Source organism: Syngnathus acus, chromosome 5 (genome assembly GCF_901709675.1).
Source record: "Syngnathus acus chromosome 5, fSynAcu1.2, whole genome shotgun sequence".
Lineage (NCBI taxonomy): Eukaryota > Metazoa > Chordata > Actinopteri > Syngnathiformes > Syngnathidae > Syngnathus > Syngnathus acus.
Window position 1 is genome coordinate 5027976 of NC_051091.1, and position 19144 is coordinate 5047119.

Sequence of the window (19144 nt, forward strand, 5' to 3'; positions counted from 1 at the left end):
TATCTCAAATAGAAGTGTATCGTATAACAGTAAAAATGTTCAAAAGCAAGCTTCAACGCTGACACACAAAATATAGTGATAAACATATTTTTATACTTACTCCATGCCGATTGATTTTTAAAAAGTGTATTTTTCTTAATGACAATGACGCATTGAGATGTGAAGTGTATTTCAAACTACTGCTTGCGGTATCGCGGGTCTTCAAGTGCACTCGATAAGCGGGAACTCATTATTGGGGTCAGCAAAGGTTTGTCAGTTCGAGATGGGATCTATAGGTCGGAAAAGGTTCAGTGGCTCTCTCTTAATACATAAATTAAAGAAAATATTAGAAGTGAAGTAGCGCCAAAATGGAGAACATTTTATGGAACACAAACGACGACCTCGTGTGAGGTTTTTGTCCCAGTTGTTTTGCAATGAGCGGATCATACCTTTGAATCTTCGAGGTTAAAACAAATTAAATCATTGCTAATATTTAGAAGAAGAAAAAACATTCTTTGGATTCTTCATTGACTTGTGCATGGAGTTATTAATTGCTTGGTCTGGTGAGTGCAATATTTGGTCTGACAACCTGACGGCACAGAAAACACCAGATGCTGTGATGGAATAAATAAAAGATGCCAAAGCCGCATTGCATGAACCCAGTGACCAACTGAAATTACAGCGTGTGTGTACACAAGTGTTTTTGAGAGTTATATTTACACTTACACGGTGTAGATTAATTATAAACAAAGTGCTCCATTGCTTCCCGCGAGGTTGTGCACTGTACTTTTCCACACAAAGGTTGAGAACAAAACAGCTCCACGAGGAGGTAGCGTTCCAGAGGCGTAATATACAACAATATGATTTTATATCCCGTGCTTGCTTTCGGATGCAACTTCATAATTAGACAAGAGGCTGTAAAATAGATTGTATTGGCTCTTTGGTAAATGAAGTAGAGGTGAGACGCCACGGACCGCAGCACCGACTCGGATTTAAATGAGTCTTTGAACAGCGCCTTATTTTCTTATTTAGTCTTCTGGGAGAAATTAGGGGGAAAATGATTGAAGATTGAAGCAAAAATAAAAAGTAACTTGTGAAAAACTTGACAACGTGCTGCTTAATATGCAAATGAATGTGCATGCGAATGAAGTCTCACAAGGTGCAAGATTATGCATTTTTAACATAGGCAGGCGATACACAAGAGACAGCGCGGAAGGAAAGGCACGCACGCACGCAAAACACACGCTTTCTTTCCCTCTGAATCTTGGGCCCTGATGTTGACACACTTTCCTGCCACTTGACACACAAGCACCAAAGAGTGAATACCGTGTATAAATGAGGAAAAGAAGGAAGCGCTGCGGTGACAGGCAGCTGAATGACACTCCTCACATAACACATGAAAAGAAATACACACCGCCTTCCTGTAATGAGAACTGAAAAGTGTTGATGGAATTGCGTGAGGCCCGAACTTGACACAAATGCGCCTGACGGGCACATCCGCATTGTCGGAATGACATGAGCTCCTATTAAGTGCCCTTCCAGATCAACTCAACGTCGAGGGTGCAACTAATTGACCCCGTAGCCAGACAAAAAGTGCAATTTTGCCAGACTTCAGTCGTTCAGCCTGACCCACTAACCCTTTGATATGGAAGATGTGGAAGCAGCTCGCTAAAAGGACATTGTTAATGGCAGACGATAGATGCCTTAAACATCAAGCTGATTTAACATAGATGGTTTCTTTAAATCTTATAAAGCAGCAATCCCCACTCTGGAGCAGAAAAGTCTTTGTGTCATTGAGTGTTTTTTGCAGTTGTTGACACCAGTCACATGTAACCTAGATTTTATCACTTGAGTGACGGCATATGCGCCGTATGGTGCAAGAGGTATTTATTATTCAGCTGGCATTCTTCTGAAACAATAGGCCACAACACACATAAAGCATACCTGACTGAGCTCCTGCTGTTCCAAATCCCATTTTTTAATGCCGTTGTCTCTCGATCCACTGAACAGCACGTCTCCCTGCACGGTCAAACATTCGATGCCGTCGTAATGCGGTGGCTCAAAGTTATGAGCCGGGCCGATGTTACCCGGAGTGCCCTCCGCCACATCGAAGACCTGGAAATGGAAGTACAAAGCACCGTGAAATATCTTTAACGATTATCTTGACAATGTTACTAAAAATCAGATTCAGGTCTTAAAAGGTGCAACTACCTTTACGTAATGGTCTTTCGAGCCAGTGATGACTTGATCTTTGCCCAGCAGAGACTGTCCCACCGTCAAACACATGACGGAACCAATGTGGCCGGTCAGCTTGCCCAAAGCTTGCATCCTAAACACACACATACAAGAAGTTGAAGCTCATTTTCACCGCACAAAGCCTTTTACAATTTCACCAATAAACCCAGCTGAGCCCCTGTCACAGAGGCCGACTTGATACTAATAGGGTCTATATTAAATGCATTTGGATCTTGGCAGAATTCCTACGCGTCAATAAACTCTGAGATTTTCTGGTTTCTCTGTGTCCCTCAAGAAAAATGAAAAAATATAAATACAAAATATAAAGAGTGTTAACACCTTCACAAAAAAAAAAAACTTCTTCAGTATTGTGTAGCTTTTTAGTATCTTCCATAAAATGATGAAAAGTATTTCTTGCAATTGATGTCAGATTTGTGTCTGTCAGTAATCATTACAAGGAAAAAAAAATCATAAATTAATAAAATCTATAAAAATCATAAAGGAGCTTTGTAAGTAGATTGCACACTATGAGACATATTTTGTTGACGCACCAAAAAAAAAAGAATATCATTCAAGCAATAAAACAAAAGAATGTTCTGTACCTGTTGAGATCCCAAATGCGAACCGTGTTTCCAGTCGCGGCATACAAAACAGATCCTGATGGATTGAGTGCAATTTGGTTGATCTGACATTCACCATGTGCAAATGTTATTGTGCGGGTGGTGGCGCCGGCACACGCGTCGCCTGACACGACTTGTCCTGATGAACTGGATCAACGGGAGAGAAAAAAAAAATGAAATGTACAAACAAAGGACAGGTACAGCGGCATCAAATCATGTTACTTTTTTGTTGTACCATAATAAATAATTACACAGCCTGTAACTAGTAGACAAGCACTTACGTGAGTGTACGGACGCACTTGGCCGAATCTCGTATGTCCCACACCTTGATGTAGGACGTCGAGACGGAAAAGACCAAACCCGAGGAGGGACAGTATTTAACTGACACCACGTTGTTGGGATGACCTTTGAGCGTGGCAATCTCCTGACCTGTCACCAGGTTCCACATCTTACAGGTACGATCTGGAACAAAGTATTAAGATGCGTAAGACGATGCTTTCAATGAATTTCTTTTTCAACCACTTCGGTTTTATCAACGCGTTGCTGAAGTGTTTACCTTTGGATCCAGTGAACAGCAGCTCATCTGTGGCGTCCACACACAGGACGGGCTTTGAATGCCCCTCGGCTACAGACATACACTGCAAGGGGGCTGTCCGGCCCCCCTTCACGCCACCGATAGGATTAATCACACCCCTGAAGAAAGATCATCATTGGCCGTGTTACTTCCTCCAGGCAAAACGAGAGCATATGATCGCTCCTACATTTTTACAGATGGAAACATAACCGCAGGCAAACATGCGTTTTCACACACACAAAAAAAACCCCAGATATTTACTTTTTAAATGTCATTCGCAATGTGTTGTTACAGCTCTTATGCTGCGGCCATTGAGAGTACCGTATTTTCCGGACTATAAGGCGCACCGGACTATAAGGCGCACCGTCAATGAATGGCCCATTTTAAAACTTTGCCCTTATATAAGGCGCACCGGACTATAAGGCGCACCATGTCAGATTTTTAATCCAAATCAAATCATTCTCCATTTTATCATTTTTATTTCAACTTCAGACGCAACAAACTAATTTATAATCACAAAATAATGATCCATAGTCTTTTTGATTCATGATTCATAGTCTTCAGCGGGCCACTTATGATTGATTTCATGACACAATGCTTCGGGCCAGTTTAGATTTAGGAATTTAGTCCATATATAAGGCGCACTGGACTAGAAGGCGCACTGTCGGCTTTTAAGAAAATTTTAGGTTTTTAGGTGCACCTTATAGTCTGGAAAATACGGTACATACTCGAGGACAATCTCTTGCTCCAAGTTAAATGAAAGTGTTTTCATCCACAAGAGCTCTTTGTTAATCGACCTATTTTTCATCTCACACGCAAACATGCCATTGTGACTCCTGTTTAAAAAGGTACACACAACTGTCTCTGGATGTTCTACGCACTGACCCTCCCCCCATGTTACGCTGACAGTCCAAAGTCGAAGAGATCCTGGAAAGCAGTCAGCAGAGTGAGACAAGTGCAGGGAGATGGTGAAGTGGGAGGATTGTGAGAAAATTGGTCTCTGGTGGGTTTCCTAATAACACTAGTGGGCTCTGGGCGTGTGCGTGAAGTGGGTGAGGATGAAAGTGGGTAAAGAAGGAAATAGTAAACAGTGCGACTGGTTTGCCATTCTAATAGGTCTTTTTAATTTGTATCTTGAATGTTTCATTAGTGATCGTTGGACTTCATATTCCTGCTGGCTTTTTTTATTGGCTTGCAGGGCTGGAGTCGAATCCTGCCCAGCAACCACCGGCAGGTGATGGATGCAATCAGGGCAATTGTGTTGATCTATATTGTTCTGTCAGCAAGATTGTATGAAGAATGATTTGCGTCATCTGAGAGATTTTACTTGCTAGTGTTGAACAGGAAATTGGATAATGGAAAAAAGCCCGATAGACAGTAAAAGTGATGATACTTCTCCAGGTATCTATTCTACTTAACTGGCTGGTGCCAATATAAAAACAAAGCTGGGAGATAAATGCACAAACATTGCTATCTACTGCATTAATAAACCAAATAAAAAAATCAGCCAATAAACAAAACAAATAAAATTATAAAAAGAAAAAACAATGCAAGTGCAACCTGCAGAGAAACACATAAGATGACATGCAACAACCATGTTCACCACCTTTATGGGTTGGGGGGCTTCCATGAAAGAAAAAAAATACTTTGGCCACCTCCATATCAAAGGGGGACATTAAAAGTATGATTTTTTTTTTTTTTTAGCCCCCGTCGACCTCAGAATACCAGAAACATTGCAAGGAAAGACACATTTGCCTCTTGTAAAATATGCCCTACCTGTAATTTTGGCGGGGAAATAAATACATTAAAAAAAAGTAACTTGTAAAATGAACAATAAAATACTATTAGGAGAGAGGGAAAGGAGAATGATAATTTAACAAAGTAAAAGCTAGGAGTGAAATAGGTCAGTGTATTTTTATGAGCGAACCTCATTCCTGTTTGTTGTCAAGGCTACAGGGAGCTCATTGCTACGGCATGGAATGAAACATTGAATTTTCTTTTTTTTATCTTCCTTTTTATATTAAGATATACATTCTACATCATCTGCCCCATGTTCCCCTCCATTCAGGATGCAAACTGGAATATAGCGAGCTTCTCGCAGCAGTGGACCGAATAGCACCAACTGCTCCCCCGCTCTATCAGAATGAAAGATCTCATAGTGTGCAGAGTTATGAAGTATGTAAGAGCAGCTAATGGATGTTGCAGTGCCGAGCTTGGGGGACCAACAAAATAATGAGAAATGTGGAGGCAGATCAGTGTGTGTTCCCTGCATCACACTGAGAAACAGACACAAGTGCCTGTGTGAAAGCCCCATCAAATTGAGAGTTAGTAAGAAATACTGAGAGGAGAAAAGATTTGTGTACATCATTATAAAATGACACCATTTGTGCAGTCCTCTTGAACAAAACCTCTAAAGCTCACAAATTAATCTGTGTTGTTATCTTTCACAGGTATAAATACTCAAGGCTGAAAGAACACCAGTCTGGCTTCTCGCTAACACAGAACAATGTCAATTTGGCAGTTTTTCATACAGATTAGATTTGAGAAAAACAAGTGTAAGGTGTTAATTGGCAAGCTTAAAAGTTGTTGAGATGTACTAATTGCTATTTTTGTACCAAGTTTTGTTTTGTTTTTTCTGCCATTTTAACATTTTGGCTAAGATTACGAGTTTTTTTCTTTTCTCTACGGTTTTGCTTGGAGACTTTTGCAAATCAGACACAAAGTCAATTATTCATAGTAAAGAGTCAGATGAAAATAATAATAAAAAAAAAAAATACACCGTCTGTTTCGTATCGTGTACCATCTCATTAATGTTGCTTCATTTGTTTCTTTTTGAAGAATGTTACTTCCAAAAGTTTTATAATGATGACAGTTTGACTCGGGTACCACCCATCTAATTTCCACATTGCTTCTCCTCATTAGATTCACAAGTAAACTGGAGCTGTCTACAATACTGGCAACATGAGAAAGACTTTTTTATAAGATTGTGGTATAAAATCATATTTGCACAAGCAATTTTTTTTGTGAAAAGTCCATTAATAGCCTGAGGGCCATTCAGGTTTTGCGTGTACTAGCATCACCACAAAGGAAGCACAATCACATGCGGGTGGAGAGGAAAGTGAATGGAGGAGGGACAGGTGGTGAAGAGGCGGCCACAGACGACCACGGGAACCGTGGTGGTGTCATGGTGGCTTAACAAGCAAATGGCAGAAGACACAGACAGAGAAGGAAAAGACACAGTTGGTCTACCTGAGCACCTCGGAGAGCGACGAATCGCTGTCATCCGACCTGGAGGCAGAAGAGGAAGACGCAGGGTAGGGTGGGGTGTCAAGGAGAGGAAAGGAAAGGTTAATCACGCTAAGGATGGGTTACTGGCAATGAGTTTACGAAGGAGGAGGGACTCGGGAAAAGCTCTGGATGTAGATCAGCGCATAAAAGCTTTTTCTGTGATCACTAAACACCGAATGAGCTCTATGCTTGACTGAAGAAAGATGTCATGTTTGGGAGTCGCCACGCTGTTTTAGCTGACAGGTTACTCACAGAATGAAAAAAAAAAAGACCTCAATGTCAAATTTGGGGGAATTAATCGGTATGCACTATGTTGTAAACAAGAGTTCAACCATCAGTGAGTTCAGATTATTAGGAGGTGACAAAAGACGACATTGAAATATAAACCGAGCCCTCTGACATTCACAAAATGTAAAATGCTTGAAGAAATGAAAATTAAAAGCAAATTCCACTATACATGCACGTGAGAACTGCGATATTGTCAGTCTACATGTATTGCGGGACCGTTTGTGTTCAAATCAAAGTTGTTTGAAGGGTTATAACACTGTGACATACTGTAGATGCTACAGTAATCATTATTTTGTGCTTATGGCAGTTTTCCATCCTGCTAAGCAAACAGCCATTGAGGGAATTCATACTGACCACTCCCCTCATCTCTACATCTCAGTCTGGAATAAAGAATATGGAATAAAGTTGAGGGTTGAGTTTAAGTCTCAGGTGAAGCGCTCATGAAGACTATGCAGAGATTCAACAACCTCCCCACATTGTTGAGCTGAGTCCATTCAAAATGGCTACAACTGACAAGAAGCTGCATGGAAAAGCAATGCATTGACCTACGCCTCCTTCATACCAGAAAGAAACATCAGAGGTGAGCATAAAAACATCCATAGTATGAAAAAGAAAACATCTCAGCGAATGAGGCAAAATACAGCTATGAAAAATAAATACAAAGAATGGGCAAAAGCGGCCTGAAATAACAGCTGACATTTGTCAGAATCGTTTTTTTCACCATCTCTACACCACCTTGGTTGCCACTCAATATTGTTGGGCTACACTTTGCTACTGGAGGTTGTTTTTTCTCTTGTGTATCGATGGGGGAGGAGATGGGAGGGCGAAGAGGGCATACGACACCATTTTTTTTCTTCACTGTGGGCGTAAAGATTTCAGCCTTCCAGATGAATGAACACAAAACAAACCGGAACGTAAACAACTGATGTGTGTCCTCATTATTATTTTGCATGGATTCCCTGCCAAACATTAAAAAAGTGATAGTGTCATAAAAATTCTTTCTATCACCTATTATCCACATCAGTGTCTCTTGGTCATATAAAACAGAACTGCTAGCACCAGTGGTTCCCACGAGAATGGTATTAATGCCACTTGAAGTGTTCTAGGGTCCATGATGGAATGAATGTGTGGATAAACTCAGTGGAAATTGCACACACTTAAGCTCCACAAAAGCACAGATTAAGGCCTTTTCTTTGCCAAAGACCTGACCTTCAACCACTCTACGGGACCAGTAAACCAACGAGAAGACATAAAAATAACTCTTCCTGGGCGTAAGAGCATGTAAAAGGAAAAAAAAAAAAAAGAACAGCATTTTATTGTACTCACTTGTCCAATGCAGAACCTTGACTTTGGTTGCTGGTGAGCCTCGAGAACACGTTGCGGTCATTCCTGGCCCTCAGAGGAGGGGAGGAAGGTGGTGTATAGCCATCAGTGGGCCTGAGATAAAATCCATAAAAACAAGTGTGAGTGAAAAGCAGAACAATGAATGACATCACGACAAAGGTGATTATCACCTGTATGAACGGTCATAAGATTTCCTTCTGGTGATGGGAGAGGTGTCGTAGCCTCGTGACTGCCTGGGACTGACACACACAAAAACAAACAGTGCTCAAGGGAGTATACAAATGCTAAACACACTAATTACAAGTATTATGCCCGTAAAGCAATTAGCAGTGTTACTGACACTAAAACAACTGGCTGACTCATTTTCAAAATGCAAATGCTCACATCCTACTTGACTTAGTCAAATTGTACTGAATGAGCATTTTTCAGCTTACAAGGTGTGTCCTCTGATAGGCAAGCTGATGGTGCGTGACACTCTGTCCTTGTGGTAGGGGTCCCGCAGAGAGAGGCTGAGACCAAGGCCCAGGCTCGCCTTGACCGTGCTCAGACCGTCCTCCTGGATGTCGGTCAGCGAGGCCAAAGACTTTGTGATTTGCGCCTGCTTGCAGCTTGACAAATGCTCCAGGGCGGGACCCAGATACTCGGCCGACACCGCCTTCATCTGAGCTGACAGACGAGGTTCCGCCTGCGTGGGAGGTGGAAGCCCAGAGAAATAGGCAGAGTAAAAATCTGCGTAATAACGGAATCAAATGGAAATGCAAAATATAATTAAACTGAAGCCAAGCAGCAAGGAGATGAGCAGGAACACAACACAATAACTGGTCAAAATGAAAATGGGGGGTGGGGGCATTAAAAGATGGAGGACACTCTGTAACCGGAGAGTACATCGGAACTGTGTCAAATGATAAATTATTTCACACTCAACATCAAAGCTGGAGAGGCAACTTGTAATTGCTTGCTTATACTGCCACCATGTGGTTAATAAAAGGACATATATACGTCATTGGAAGTAAATATTCTGATTTAATCTGTCCGTAATTAAGGCTAGACGTGACATGGGTTAAAACAAGTGAGTTGCACGCAATAAATAATAAATGAATGCTGAGAGCAAATAAGATGCTTTACCTTTATTTTGAGGTCTTCTTGGCTGTTGGATTCTTTCAGTAAAGAGACACTGGAGAAGAAAAAGGGGAGCTCAGGTAAAAAAAAAATCATTCCAATGACTAAAATGGCAGGAAGATGAAATTTCACCTGTTGTCTGAGGCTTGACTGAACTCAGAAGGTTCCTCATCTGTGCTGGCGTAACCGTTCTCTGAAAGTGAGTTGACATCTCAGTCGGTAAAACACATTGGGCCCAATCAAAATTCACTTATTCAACCATTTGTGCTCACCCTGCTGTACATTGAGAAGGAGAGCCTGCAGTTCAGGGATGCATTCAGCTTTTTCCCGCAGAGCATCGAGGATCATGTGATTTTGGGATGAACCGATCACATCGGTCTGTCTCAGCTGACCTTCCAGTAGTCGGATCTGAGCCTCCTTCTGTGCCACTTGCAAGCTCTAACACGCACAAAAACACAAGTGTGACTGTGCTGATGAGTGCCAGCCTCATGTTTACACAACAGAAAGGACGGAATGCTCACAATGTTGTCATTTGCAAAACGTACAAATGTGTTGGAATGGTGTCGGTAGAAAATCTGTTTGGTTGATGTATACATGAGACAGAATGCATTTATACCCTCAACAGTCCAGAGTTACAATGTTGAAAACAAAACTTTTTTTTCTTGGTCAAAGCATTGGGGACAAGCTGTTCCACATACAGATGCTCGAGGGGATGGAAGAAGTTTGAGGATTTTATTTTTTACCACAAGTTACAGGGTCATTTAAAGTTGGAGGGAAAAGTGAATACAACTTCCCCCAAAAAGAATCCCCATTGAAATATACCTGAAATAGATGGTGGCTGAGGTTTTTTTTTAGATAATAATCCATCAATCCTATTTTCCATATCGCTAATAAAATATAAAGAATATCAAAGACGAAGCACATGACTTGACCAGAATACCCTTTTTAGTGGTTCTTGTTTATACTGACAGACCTTGTCAATGGAGGCCTTGAGAAAATGGTCCAGCAGGTGGCGCGCTTCAGCCAGAGAACATGAGCTGATTACCACTGATGTATCCACTGAGTCCAACTCATCCTGTAACAAATTGGCATTCTATTAAAATTATTATTTTTAACAATTTCTCTTTAAAATGATTCATATAATTGTTCATTTAACTAACAGTCATTTATTGAGTACGGGTTTTTGTCCTAGCGTGTCAATTTGTGTCTTCCGTACCTTTGATTCTTCTATCTGCACAATAGTCGCCTGGCAGTCGGACAGACTGTCATTTATGTAATCGATGTTAGCGTTCAGAACCTCGAGATCCTCGCCGATCTCCAAAAGGAGCCGGTCCTCTGCTTCTGGACCCTCCCCTTCGGCCATTAGTACCGTTCGCTTGTGCGAGAGCGCCTCCTGCTGGGCCGTCAGCTCCTCTCGTTTCTGACTCAGGGAAACAAATTGGAAGAGTTTTACATCTGGAATAGGAAATTGTGTATATGCCATAGATCAGTGCCTCCCAAACCTTGATGAGTCGATTCATGTCAGCTTCTACATTGGCAATTGTCATTCTCTGCATGACGATGTCCATAATGCGCCGTTCCAGAGTTTGCCACTTTTGACGGGCCAACTTGGAAAAGGCTACGGATCGGCCCGCCGTTGCGTTGGTGCCGACGCCCGCCGGCTTCCGCTGCAGCTTCTTCCGGCTGCTGTAGAAGGTAAGTGAAAGATTAGGACACGGCATACACAGCGTCCATCGCATGACTGAGGCCATCTTACCCGATGACCCGCGTTCCATCCATGCTCCCCTCGCTCTCTCCCAGGTATCCATAGCCATTGTTTTTGTTGTTCCACTGTCGCACTAACCCACTCACAGTCTTTCCGCTCTCGGGTTCGGAGCTGCTTGCCGTCGTACTGGCGGACAACTCTGCGCCAGAGTCGGTAACCGGGGCGGTCTGATTCCAGCGGGCCACGCGTCCAGCTACGCGGTCTGACATGGGCTTGGCCAACCTACGCAGGGCGGTCACCTCCTGTGTTTTCCTGCGCAGGACCAGCTCCTGTTGTCGCTTCTGGGACTCCAGGGCCCGGATTTGAAACTAATGAGTATGAAAGGGAGAATAAATTGAAAATATGACACGAAGGATGACTACATTGAGTTACATTTGCAAAATGGGATTACAATTGCGTCCCCCTGGTGGTTGACTTTTGAAATAGCCCCCCCCCATCCTCATTCCATGAGACATAGCAAAGACAAGCAACAAAATGTGTCCATATCGCCCAGTCGTAGACCTAAACCGGACTGACCTCTTGTCTTCGCTGCTCCTTCTTGAGCTGGGCAATCTCTCGGTTCCTCTTGGCTTCCACCAGCCTCCTTCTCTGCTGCTCGTCCTTCATCTGCTTCATCACCGCCACCTAGAACAGATGAGATAGGTGAGGTGGCGCCGATCTTCATCTCTCCAGTCTGTGTTCTCGTTCTCTCACCTTGGCTTTCTTCATCTCATTGACCTCCGTTTGGAGTTTTTTCAGCTCCCGCTCGTACCTGCCTTGGTTTTTAAGCAAACGCGCGTGTTCCTTCTGTGCAGCTTGGAGCTTCAAAAGGTCTCGGTTCATCTCCTTAAGACGTTTCTCATACTCCTGCTTTATGCGGTTAGCCTTCTCCTCCGTGTAGTTTTCCATGGACACTGTGGAGCCCAGTCATAAAGTAAATGAATGAATGACCTTAAAAAAAAAAATCCAAGTGAGTAGACTCACTGAGGTTTTGAAGCACGCGGTCCCTCTCCAGCTGGGTGTCTCGGATCTTGTTCTGCAGCAGAATGAGCTTCTCCTCATACTGGAGCTTCAGCATCAGCAACCTCCTCTGGCTGTTCTCCAGCTCGTCTATTAACTTCTGCTTGATCTCGATCTCGCAGGTCAGGTCAGCAAGGTCGGCCTGAAAGTTGGCTGAGAGTGGAGAGACAATCAAAAAGGACAGAACTTAAGACACGGCAATACATCGCTACACATTCAATATTTTTTTTCGTATTAGTGTCCAAAGTCAAAGAAGCACACCTTTCTCATCAGAATCTGAGTCCGAGTCCACCAGGCTCTCATCGCTATCAAACTCATCATCTTCCTCCCTTCCTTCCTCCTCCTCCTCCTCTTCATCGCAACCACTTTCTTCCTGCAACGTCGACATGATGTCCTGCCCAGAAAGATCGAGATATCAGGCGGAAGCTCTTCCTTTCGTCTTTGTTATGAATGAAACTTTGACGTTACCTCTGTGTGATTGTCATCCGAATCGATCTCTCCGTTCAGTCCGTTTTGTCCATTTTGGCCGTTGTCGCCGTTCTCGTGGTTGTGTAACTTAACGCGTTTTTTCAACCCTTTCTCCAACTCTGGACTGAAGGACAGTTAAAAAAAAAATAAAGATAAAACGTATTAGTCCATAGCTGTGAATGTGACTGTAAATGGTTGTTTGTGTATAACATATCATATAGAATGTATGGATTCATTGATTAGTGGTATGCAAAAAAAGGCAAAATAATATTGATCCATTTTGAGCGCAATCTAACCCTCTCCATTAGTGCTCCAAAAAAGTTCTTAAGTGATGTGCTCAACATAAAAACCAGACTCATTCGCCATCACTTTTGCTTTTAGCTCTGTAGATTTTATGAGCACATTTACCCTCCCCTTTGCTCTGGGTTTTACGAGCATGCATCTTATCAAACGCCCCATCTTAACATTCCCACCTACGTCCCATTAAATCCCAATTAGCCGTTTGGACTGTGCACTCTACTCTCTCACGACCTAGTGGCCAGCTGAATGAGCCAAAGCTAGTTTTACTCCTGGCTACATCCCAATTCCATTCAGTGACCTACATGGAACCTCAATGGCAAGGGCAGAGTTTCAAAAGAAACGAATACGAGGCGATTATTTCCTCACCTCATCCTCCTCTGCCTCCTCTCCTTCTTCTTCAGCTTTTCGATGTCCAGCTTGGCCCTGCGCAACACGTCCGTCATTTCGGCCTCCATGGACATGGTCGAGGGGGAAGAGCCAGGGGGGTGTCCAGGGGCCGGGCTCAGAGAGGAGGAAGCGCAGGTCGCTCGAGAGGAGGGCCGAGCGGCTTGACGTCGCAATGATTCGTTCATGGCCTCGCTCTCCAGCAGCTTGGATCTAAGTGAAAAAGACAGTTGAGTTGTGACTTTGTTAAAACCTAATAAATTGCTGCCGCTTTATGAGGCCTCGCATCCAAATTTTGTGAGCTCGCATGTTGCGCGTCCTTGTAAAAAGGGTGGGGTGTAGCCCTTATCTCCAATTCCGATCTTAGCCTTAGCCCTCGTTCGATTAACAAATTTAAAACTTTTGAAGTTCTCGTTGTTCGATCCACAGCCTTGCCATCGTTTTATCTCGCTGTTATCTACCGTCCACCCGGAGCTTACTCTGGTTTCCTGGAGGAATTTTCTGAATTTGTGGCTGACCTGTAGTGACAAATGCGGATAATATAATAATTATGGGTGATTTTAATATCCATATAAATTTACTGTCAGAGCCACTTACTGTGGCGTTTCAGACAATGATTGAAACGTTCGGTTTTACGCAAGCAATACAGGCAACAGCGGATAAAAATGGAAATACTTTAGATCTGGTATTATCCCGAGCATTGGCAACCTCAAATATAACAGTACTGCCATACACTACTGTTATGTCCGATCACTACCTAATAAAATTTGAAATTTCACCTCTCTGTCAACGATTAGGGATGAGATCACGGTGATCGTTCCAATCACTCAGTCAAGACCACCGATTACGGGAGCTGACAGATCATGCGATATCTCTCTCAAATTTTAAAAGCGTGTCCCTTGAAAGGCTTACACAAACGATTAGTGCGGCTAAACAAACGTGTTTACTCAACCCGCTTCCAGCCAAACTCGTTAAAGAGTTATTTCAGATTTTCGGACTGTCCGTCTTAAATATAATTAATCTCTCTGTCTCCTCTGGTATCGTGCCAACAGCCTTTAAAACCGCTCTTATTAAACCCCTACTTAAGCGACCAACCCTCGACCCGGACCGTCTCAGTAATCATAGGCCGGTTTCAAATCTCCTGTTTATAGCAAAAAAAATTTGAAAAAGTAGTAGCGCAGCAGTTTAATGATTACATGGTCGCTAACAATCGATTTGAATCGTTTCAGTCTGGTTTTGGAGCAAACCACTCCACTGAGACAACACTTGCTAAAGTGACCAATGATCTCCTGATAACTATTATCATTCAATCTTAGTGCCGCCTTCAGCACTGTACGTAGATTTCAATATTTTATAAGAACACCTTAAAACCTGCGTTGGTATTTCAGGGTAAGCACTTCGCTAGTCTGACAGGACTCACCGCGTGGTCCATGGCAACATGACCTTTGAGCTCACAAACGTTACGTGTGGTGTCCCGCAGGGATCGGTACTCGGACCCATACTATTTAGTATTTATATGATCCCGCTTGGGGACATAATACGTAATAATTAATTTTCAATGTTATGCGGATAACACCCAATTATACAGTTAGGTCCAAAAAGATTGACACAATCTTCATATTTTTTAGGCATTGCATGCCAACACATTGAATTTGAAATGAAACAACTACAACGGAATTGAAGTGCAGACTTTAAGGTTTAATTCAAGGTGTAGAACATAAATATGTAATTAAACATATAGGAATTGTAGCTATTTGTATACAAACACTCCTTATTTCAGAGGCTCAAAAGTAATTGGACAAATAAATAGAACCCTAACCTTCGCTCGCAAAACGCTAGACTTTTAGTGACCCCGAGGGCCAAAAACAAATCCGCAGGGTCGAGAGCTTTGGAATGCCCTACCGATAGATATCAGAACTGCTACCTCAGTAGAAACATTTAAGACACGATTAAAGACACATTTTTATGCTTTGGCCATTAATTAACCTGTGGTGGCCGATTCGGCTGGAGTTTGTGTTCGCTGTCCTCCTCCCCCCCTCCCCGGCTGGATGACACCCAAACTGATAACAGCTGTCTGGATTTCTTGTCGACCAATCGGGATGAGCGCGGATTACCACCCTCGAAGACACTGCCAGGACAATTGAGGGCACCTTCCTGCAGCTCTTTATTTTGAATTGGACATCCACTTTTTCTTTGGATTGTTTTACATTATGTGTTCTATGTGCCCTCTCTGCATCCATTGCAGCCTGGTCATCCTGGAAGGGGCATCCTCCCATCTGTGGTCTCTTCTCAAGGTTTCTCATTTTTTCCCCCAGTAGGGGTTTTTTGAGTTTTTCCTTGCCCTCCTGGGAGTTTAAGATCAGGGGATGTTGAGTATATTTGTCAATTTTTGCACATGTGAAGCCCTTTGAGACTTCATTGTGATTTAGGACTATATCAATAAATTTGGCTTGACTTGACATTCTCAGCAAATGACTGATATGTGGTGTAAGAGTAAAAAAACATCTTACCTGAGTTCTTCAACTTCACGAATGTAGGTCTGAATTAGAGCCCCAATCTCCTGGTTGCCCTCACCTAGAGGTCAAGTCAGATGGAATCAAAGACTAAAAGAAAATGTGCCGCATTTACTATACAAGTTTAAGAGGAGTACACATACTTGACTTGGAGAGCAGCACGCTGACCTCGTTGGCCAGCAGATGTGTGACTCGGGTGTTGAGGTGGTCGATGGTCTCCTGCATGGCCTTCACCCTGAGGCGCAGTGTGTCGTTCTCTCTTTGGAGCATGGCGTTCTCCTGGTACAGGTCGCTGTAACCCTCCGAACCGTCCTCGCATGCCACGCGCTTCCCCTGCATGCCAAGATGAGGACCGACATCCAATAAAAACATCATTTGGTGCTGATCAACATTAGGACTGCCCGGCAGATTGCTCAGCGTTGGGCTCTTGGAGTTGTCATTGTCAGACCCTGAATGATAAACACTAGAAAACTCTCTTGCATAATCTATGAACAGAGAGTCCCTGTCTAATCCGGACACAGCACGCAAACATCATTACGTCTGGTGGCAGACGGCCGTGTGTGTTACTCGCAGTTCTTATAACCGTATCCAGGCCGAGTCACATTCACCACGCTCCAGTACCCGCGACAGCTCACTTAGTCACATTGTAGGTGGACAAGCCAGAGGTCAAAAAGTGGAGAGCATAAATACTTCCGCTGCAGTGGTTAGGTTTCCGCTGCTGTAAATTTGGCATCAGTTAGACGGAGGACTATGCTTTCCTATATCTAACACTTTCCTCATCTCAGTTCCACCTATTATCATCCATTCTCATCAAAACGTGTGTGTGTGCCACCGTTTCCTATTCGATCTCCGAGCACGCACCGCCTTGTACTCCATCAGCTCCATCTGGAGGCGAGCAATCTCGGCACGCAGGGCGCTGATTTGCTGGCTGGTCTTGTCTTGGTTCACTACCACTTTGTTCTTGATGTTGCGCGCTCGGTTGGCATACTTGAGGGTGTTCAGGGTCTCCATGAAGTCGCGGTCGGACGGACTGACGCAGGCGATCATCACGGTGCGGCTGGAGAGAATCATTTCATATATCTATATCGGAGTCCGACGGTAGGATACATTTGTGTTCATGGTTAAGAGGTATGTTTACACTTGACTTTGCCGTGAAGTTTATAGTTTAACAAAATTATGATGACCGTCATGTACCTGTTGCCTCCTAGTGAGTCTTGTAGCAGGCGAGTGAGTTTGGAGTCTCGATAGGGGACGTGACCCCCTTTCTTGGTCTGGTCTCCTAAAGCACTGATGACATTTCCCAGGGCCAACTACAACACACACACAATAAACATGCTACAACATGCCAAGATCAAATGAACAAAATGTGTTTACAGTCGGTGAACGCGCACGCACACACACAATAAACATGCTATAACGAGCTAAGATCAAATGAACAAAATGTGTTTACAGACAGACAGACACACACACACTTTGTTTGTGCCTCACCAGTCCACAGTTAATGGAGATTCCCTCCCGGGCTCGCTCTCCTGTAGCTCCAGTGCGTTTGAGCCTCTCCGAACCAGCCAGGTCCACAAAATGGAACTTGGCCATCAGCGCTTCAAACTCAGGCTGCTCGATGGCATTGGAGTCCACACCATTTAATTCCTTGGTCCCCCCGTCTCCGTTTGACTAGCAAGGAGGTTGGACAGGAAACTGACCATATGGTGCTTCAAACATCTTTTGCAGAAGCTATTTGCATAAACATATACAGTGGCTGTATACTTAATTTCGTACTTTACATTGACATATTATGATATAAATAAACAGTTGAGTTTTATAATATATTTGACACTGTACAAACTTTTTGTGCGGTGTTACCGAAATACATTTAATATCAAATTCAAGTTACAATTTTTTTTCTTTTTACCCTATTTCTACTTTCCTACCCTTACCTGCCTTTTCTATCCTCTGATTAATCCTAATCCTCCTTCCTCTGCCTACTGACAGATTTGAATGTAAAAGCAGATTAGAATGAAATTCTGATAAGACTCCCAATGAATCTCCCTCTCACGTCGTGTCTTTTTGTGTTCATTTTTCCGGCAATCCATTCACCCTGCAGCAGGGCTCACCAATTCTAAGGGCTGCTGGCAGACTCTCATCTGACAGAGGTAGATGGTGAAGATGGCGTGTGAGCGGGAGCTTTGAGCGTTCATCTGTGTGCTGGCGGTGGTGCGGGACAGCGCGCCCAGTTTCAGACACTGCAGCAACTACACACACACGCACACAAGATGGCTTTTACATTTGAAATGAAAACAAGGCAACCTAGTGCAATTTGTCCTCACTGCAACGATTTCGTCACTCCGTCCAGATGCAGGAACATTTCAGCTGTTTCGAATTTTACACGCATAACACAAAATACAAGTCTTGACATGCTCACTAAAGTAACGAAAACAAATCACTCGCCACAAAATCAATCAAAATCAGTGAAGCTGAAAAGCAGCTCGCAGGAGCAGGATCTCCTTTGTTAAGCTCGACCCTCATTGTCATTTTTGACAGCAGACAGTTGTTGACTTTTGGGAGCTTCTGTGGATCTCTGCCATCCCATGCAAGATGGGTGCCAAAAACTCAACTAAACTTCGACACACTGATACCATTTAGAAAATATGCCAATCAAACATCCAAAGAGAAAGCCGTCAAAACTTTGCAAATTCCTGTTTTGATGGACGCTGTGAGAGGAATTCATTGAACAGCATGCATAATAATGTTCCGATTTGAATGCCCCTCTCGCATAGCCAAACAAGGTAACAGGAACTTGAAGAACACAAATGTCAGTTTGATGGAATGTACTATAACACTGCAAACTCCAACGATAATATTTTTTTTCAGAATTAAAGCCTCTCTGACAGCATCAATAAAACGTTGGCCACAATATTCTTTCCAGCACGTTTTTTTGGATGTGTACATAATGTACGAGCCAATGTATTGAAAAACATGCACTGACCTCCTCCTCAGACTGGACGAGTCTGGAAGTGACCCCGGTGGTGTAGATACTACCACTAGAATCCTCGTGGATTTTTATGGTGGACTTCCGGGTCCGACTCTCTGGATCCCTCGTGGCGTCAAATAAATCCAGGATCTCTTCATTGTAAAGCTAAAATGAATCCAGAATTGAATTTAAATAGCAGTACTTAAGTCATCAAATCAACAATGTTACATTAGATTCTGTCGTCACAAACCCAAACCCGTAGATTCTTTTTTTTAATTTTTTTTTTATACATTGCTCTTG

At 43.1% G+C, this 19144-nt stretch overlaps 1 protein-coding gene across 4 annotated transcripts in view; it reads right to left on the reverse strand.

Annotated features, from left to right (window-relative positions):
- kif21b (kinesin family member 21B) overlaps nucleotides 1-19144 on the reverse strand; it is a 38786-nt gene that overhangs the window by 5519 nt on the left and 14123 nt on the right. For 2 of the 4 annotated variants that reach the window (XM_037251512.1, XM_037251510.1), the window contains exons 4-32: nucleotides 18860-19009; nucleotides 17988-18125; nucleotides 17365-17547; nucleotides 17071-17186; nucleotides 16738-16933; nucleotides 16020-16209; nucleotides 15874-15937; nucleotides 13346-13576; nucleotides 12680-12803; nucleotides 12473-12605; nucleotides 12176-12364; nucleotides 11906-12105; nucleotides 11729-11836; nucleotides 11204-11520; nucleotides 10950-11133; nucleotides 10664-10867; nucleotides 10421-10522; nucleotides 9720-9885; nucleotides 9580-9640; nucleotides 9454-9502; nucleotides 8763-9013; nucleotides 8499-8567; nucleotides 8311-8421; nucleotides 6658-6696; nucleotides 3391-3527; nucleotides 3116-3296; nucleotides 2817-2981; nucleotides 2191-2308; nucleotides 1924-2094 (exon numbers count right to left, since the gene is read on the reverse strand). In XM_037251512.1, coding sequence (XP_037107407.1) covers nucleotides 1924-2094; nucleotides 2191-2308; nucleotides 2817-2981; nucleotides 3116-3296; nucleotides 3391-3527; nucleotides 6658-6696; nucleotides 8311-8421; nucleotides 8499-8567; nucleotides 8763-9013; nucleotides 9454-9502; nucleotides 9580-9640; nucleotides 9720-9885; nucleotides 10421-10522; nucleotides 10664-10867; nucleotides 10950-11133; nucleotides 11204-11520; nucleotides 11729-11836; nucleotides 11906-12105; nucleotides 12176-12364; nucleotides 12473-12605; nucleotides 12680-12803; nucleotides 13346-13576; nucleotides 15874-15937; nucleotides 16020-16209; nucleotides 16738-16933; nucleotides 17071-17186; nucleotides 17365-17547; nucleotides 17988-18125; nucleotides 18860-19009 — 4347 coding nt within the window. The remainder of the gene's footprint in view (nucleotides 1-1923; nucleotides 2095-2190; nucleotides 2309-2816; nucleotides 2982-3115; nucleotides 3297-3390; nucleotides 3528-6657; nucleotides 6697-8310; nucleotides 8422-8498; nucleotides 8568-8762; nucleotides 9014-9453; nucleotides 9503-9579; nucleotides 9641-9719; nucleotides 9886-10420; nucleotides 10523-10663; nucleotides 10868-10949; nucleotides 11134-11203; nucleotides 11521-11728; nucleotides 11837-11905; nucleotides 12106-12175; nucleotides 12365-12472; nucleotides 12606-12679; nucleotides 12804-13345; nucleotides 13577-15873; nucleotides 15938-16019; nucleotides 16210-16737; nucleotides 16934-17070; nucleotides 17187-17364; nucleotides 17548-17987; nucleotides 18126-18859; nucleotides 19010-19144) is intronic. The other 2 variants (XM_037251513.1, XM_037251511.1) reach the window with 1 other exon arrangement.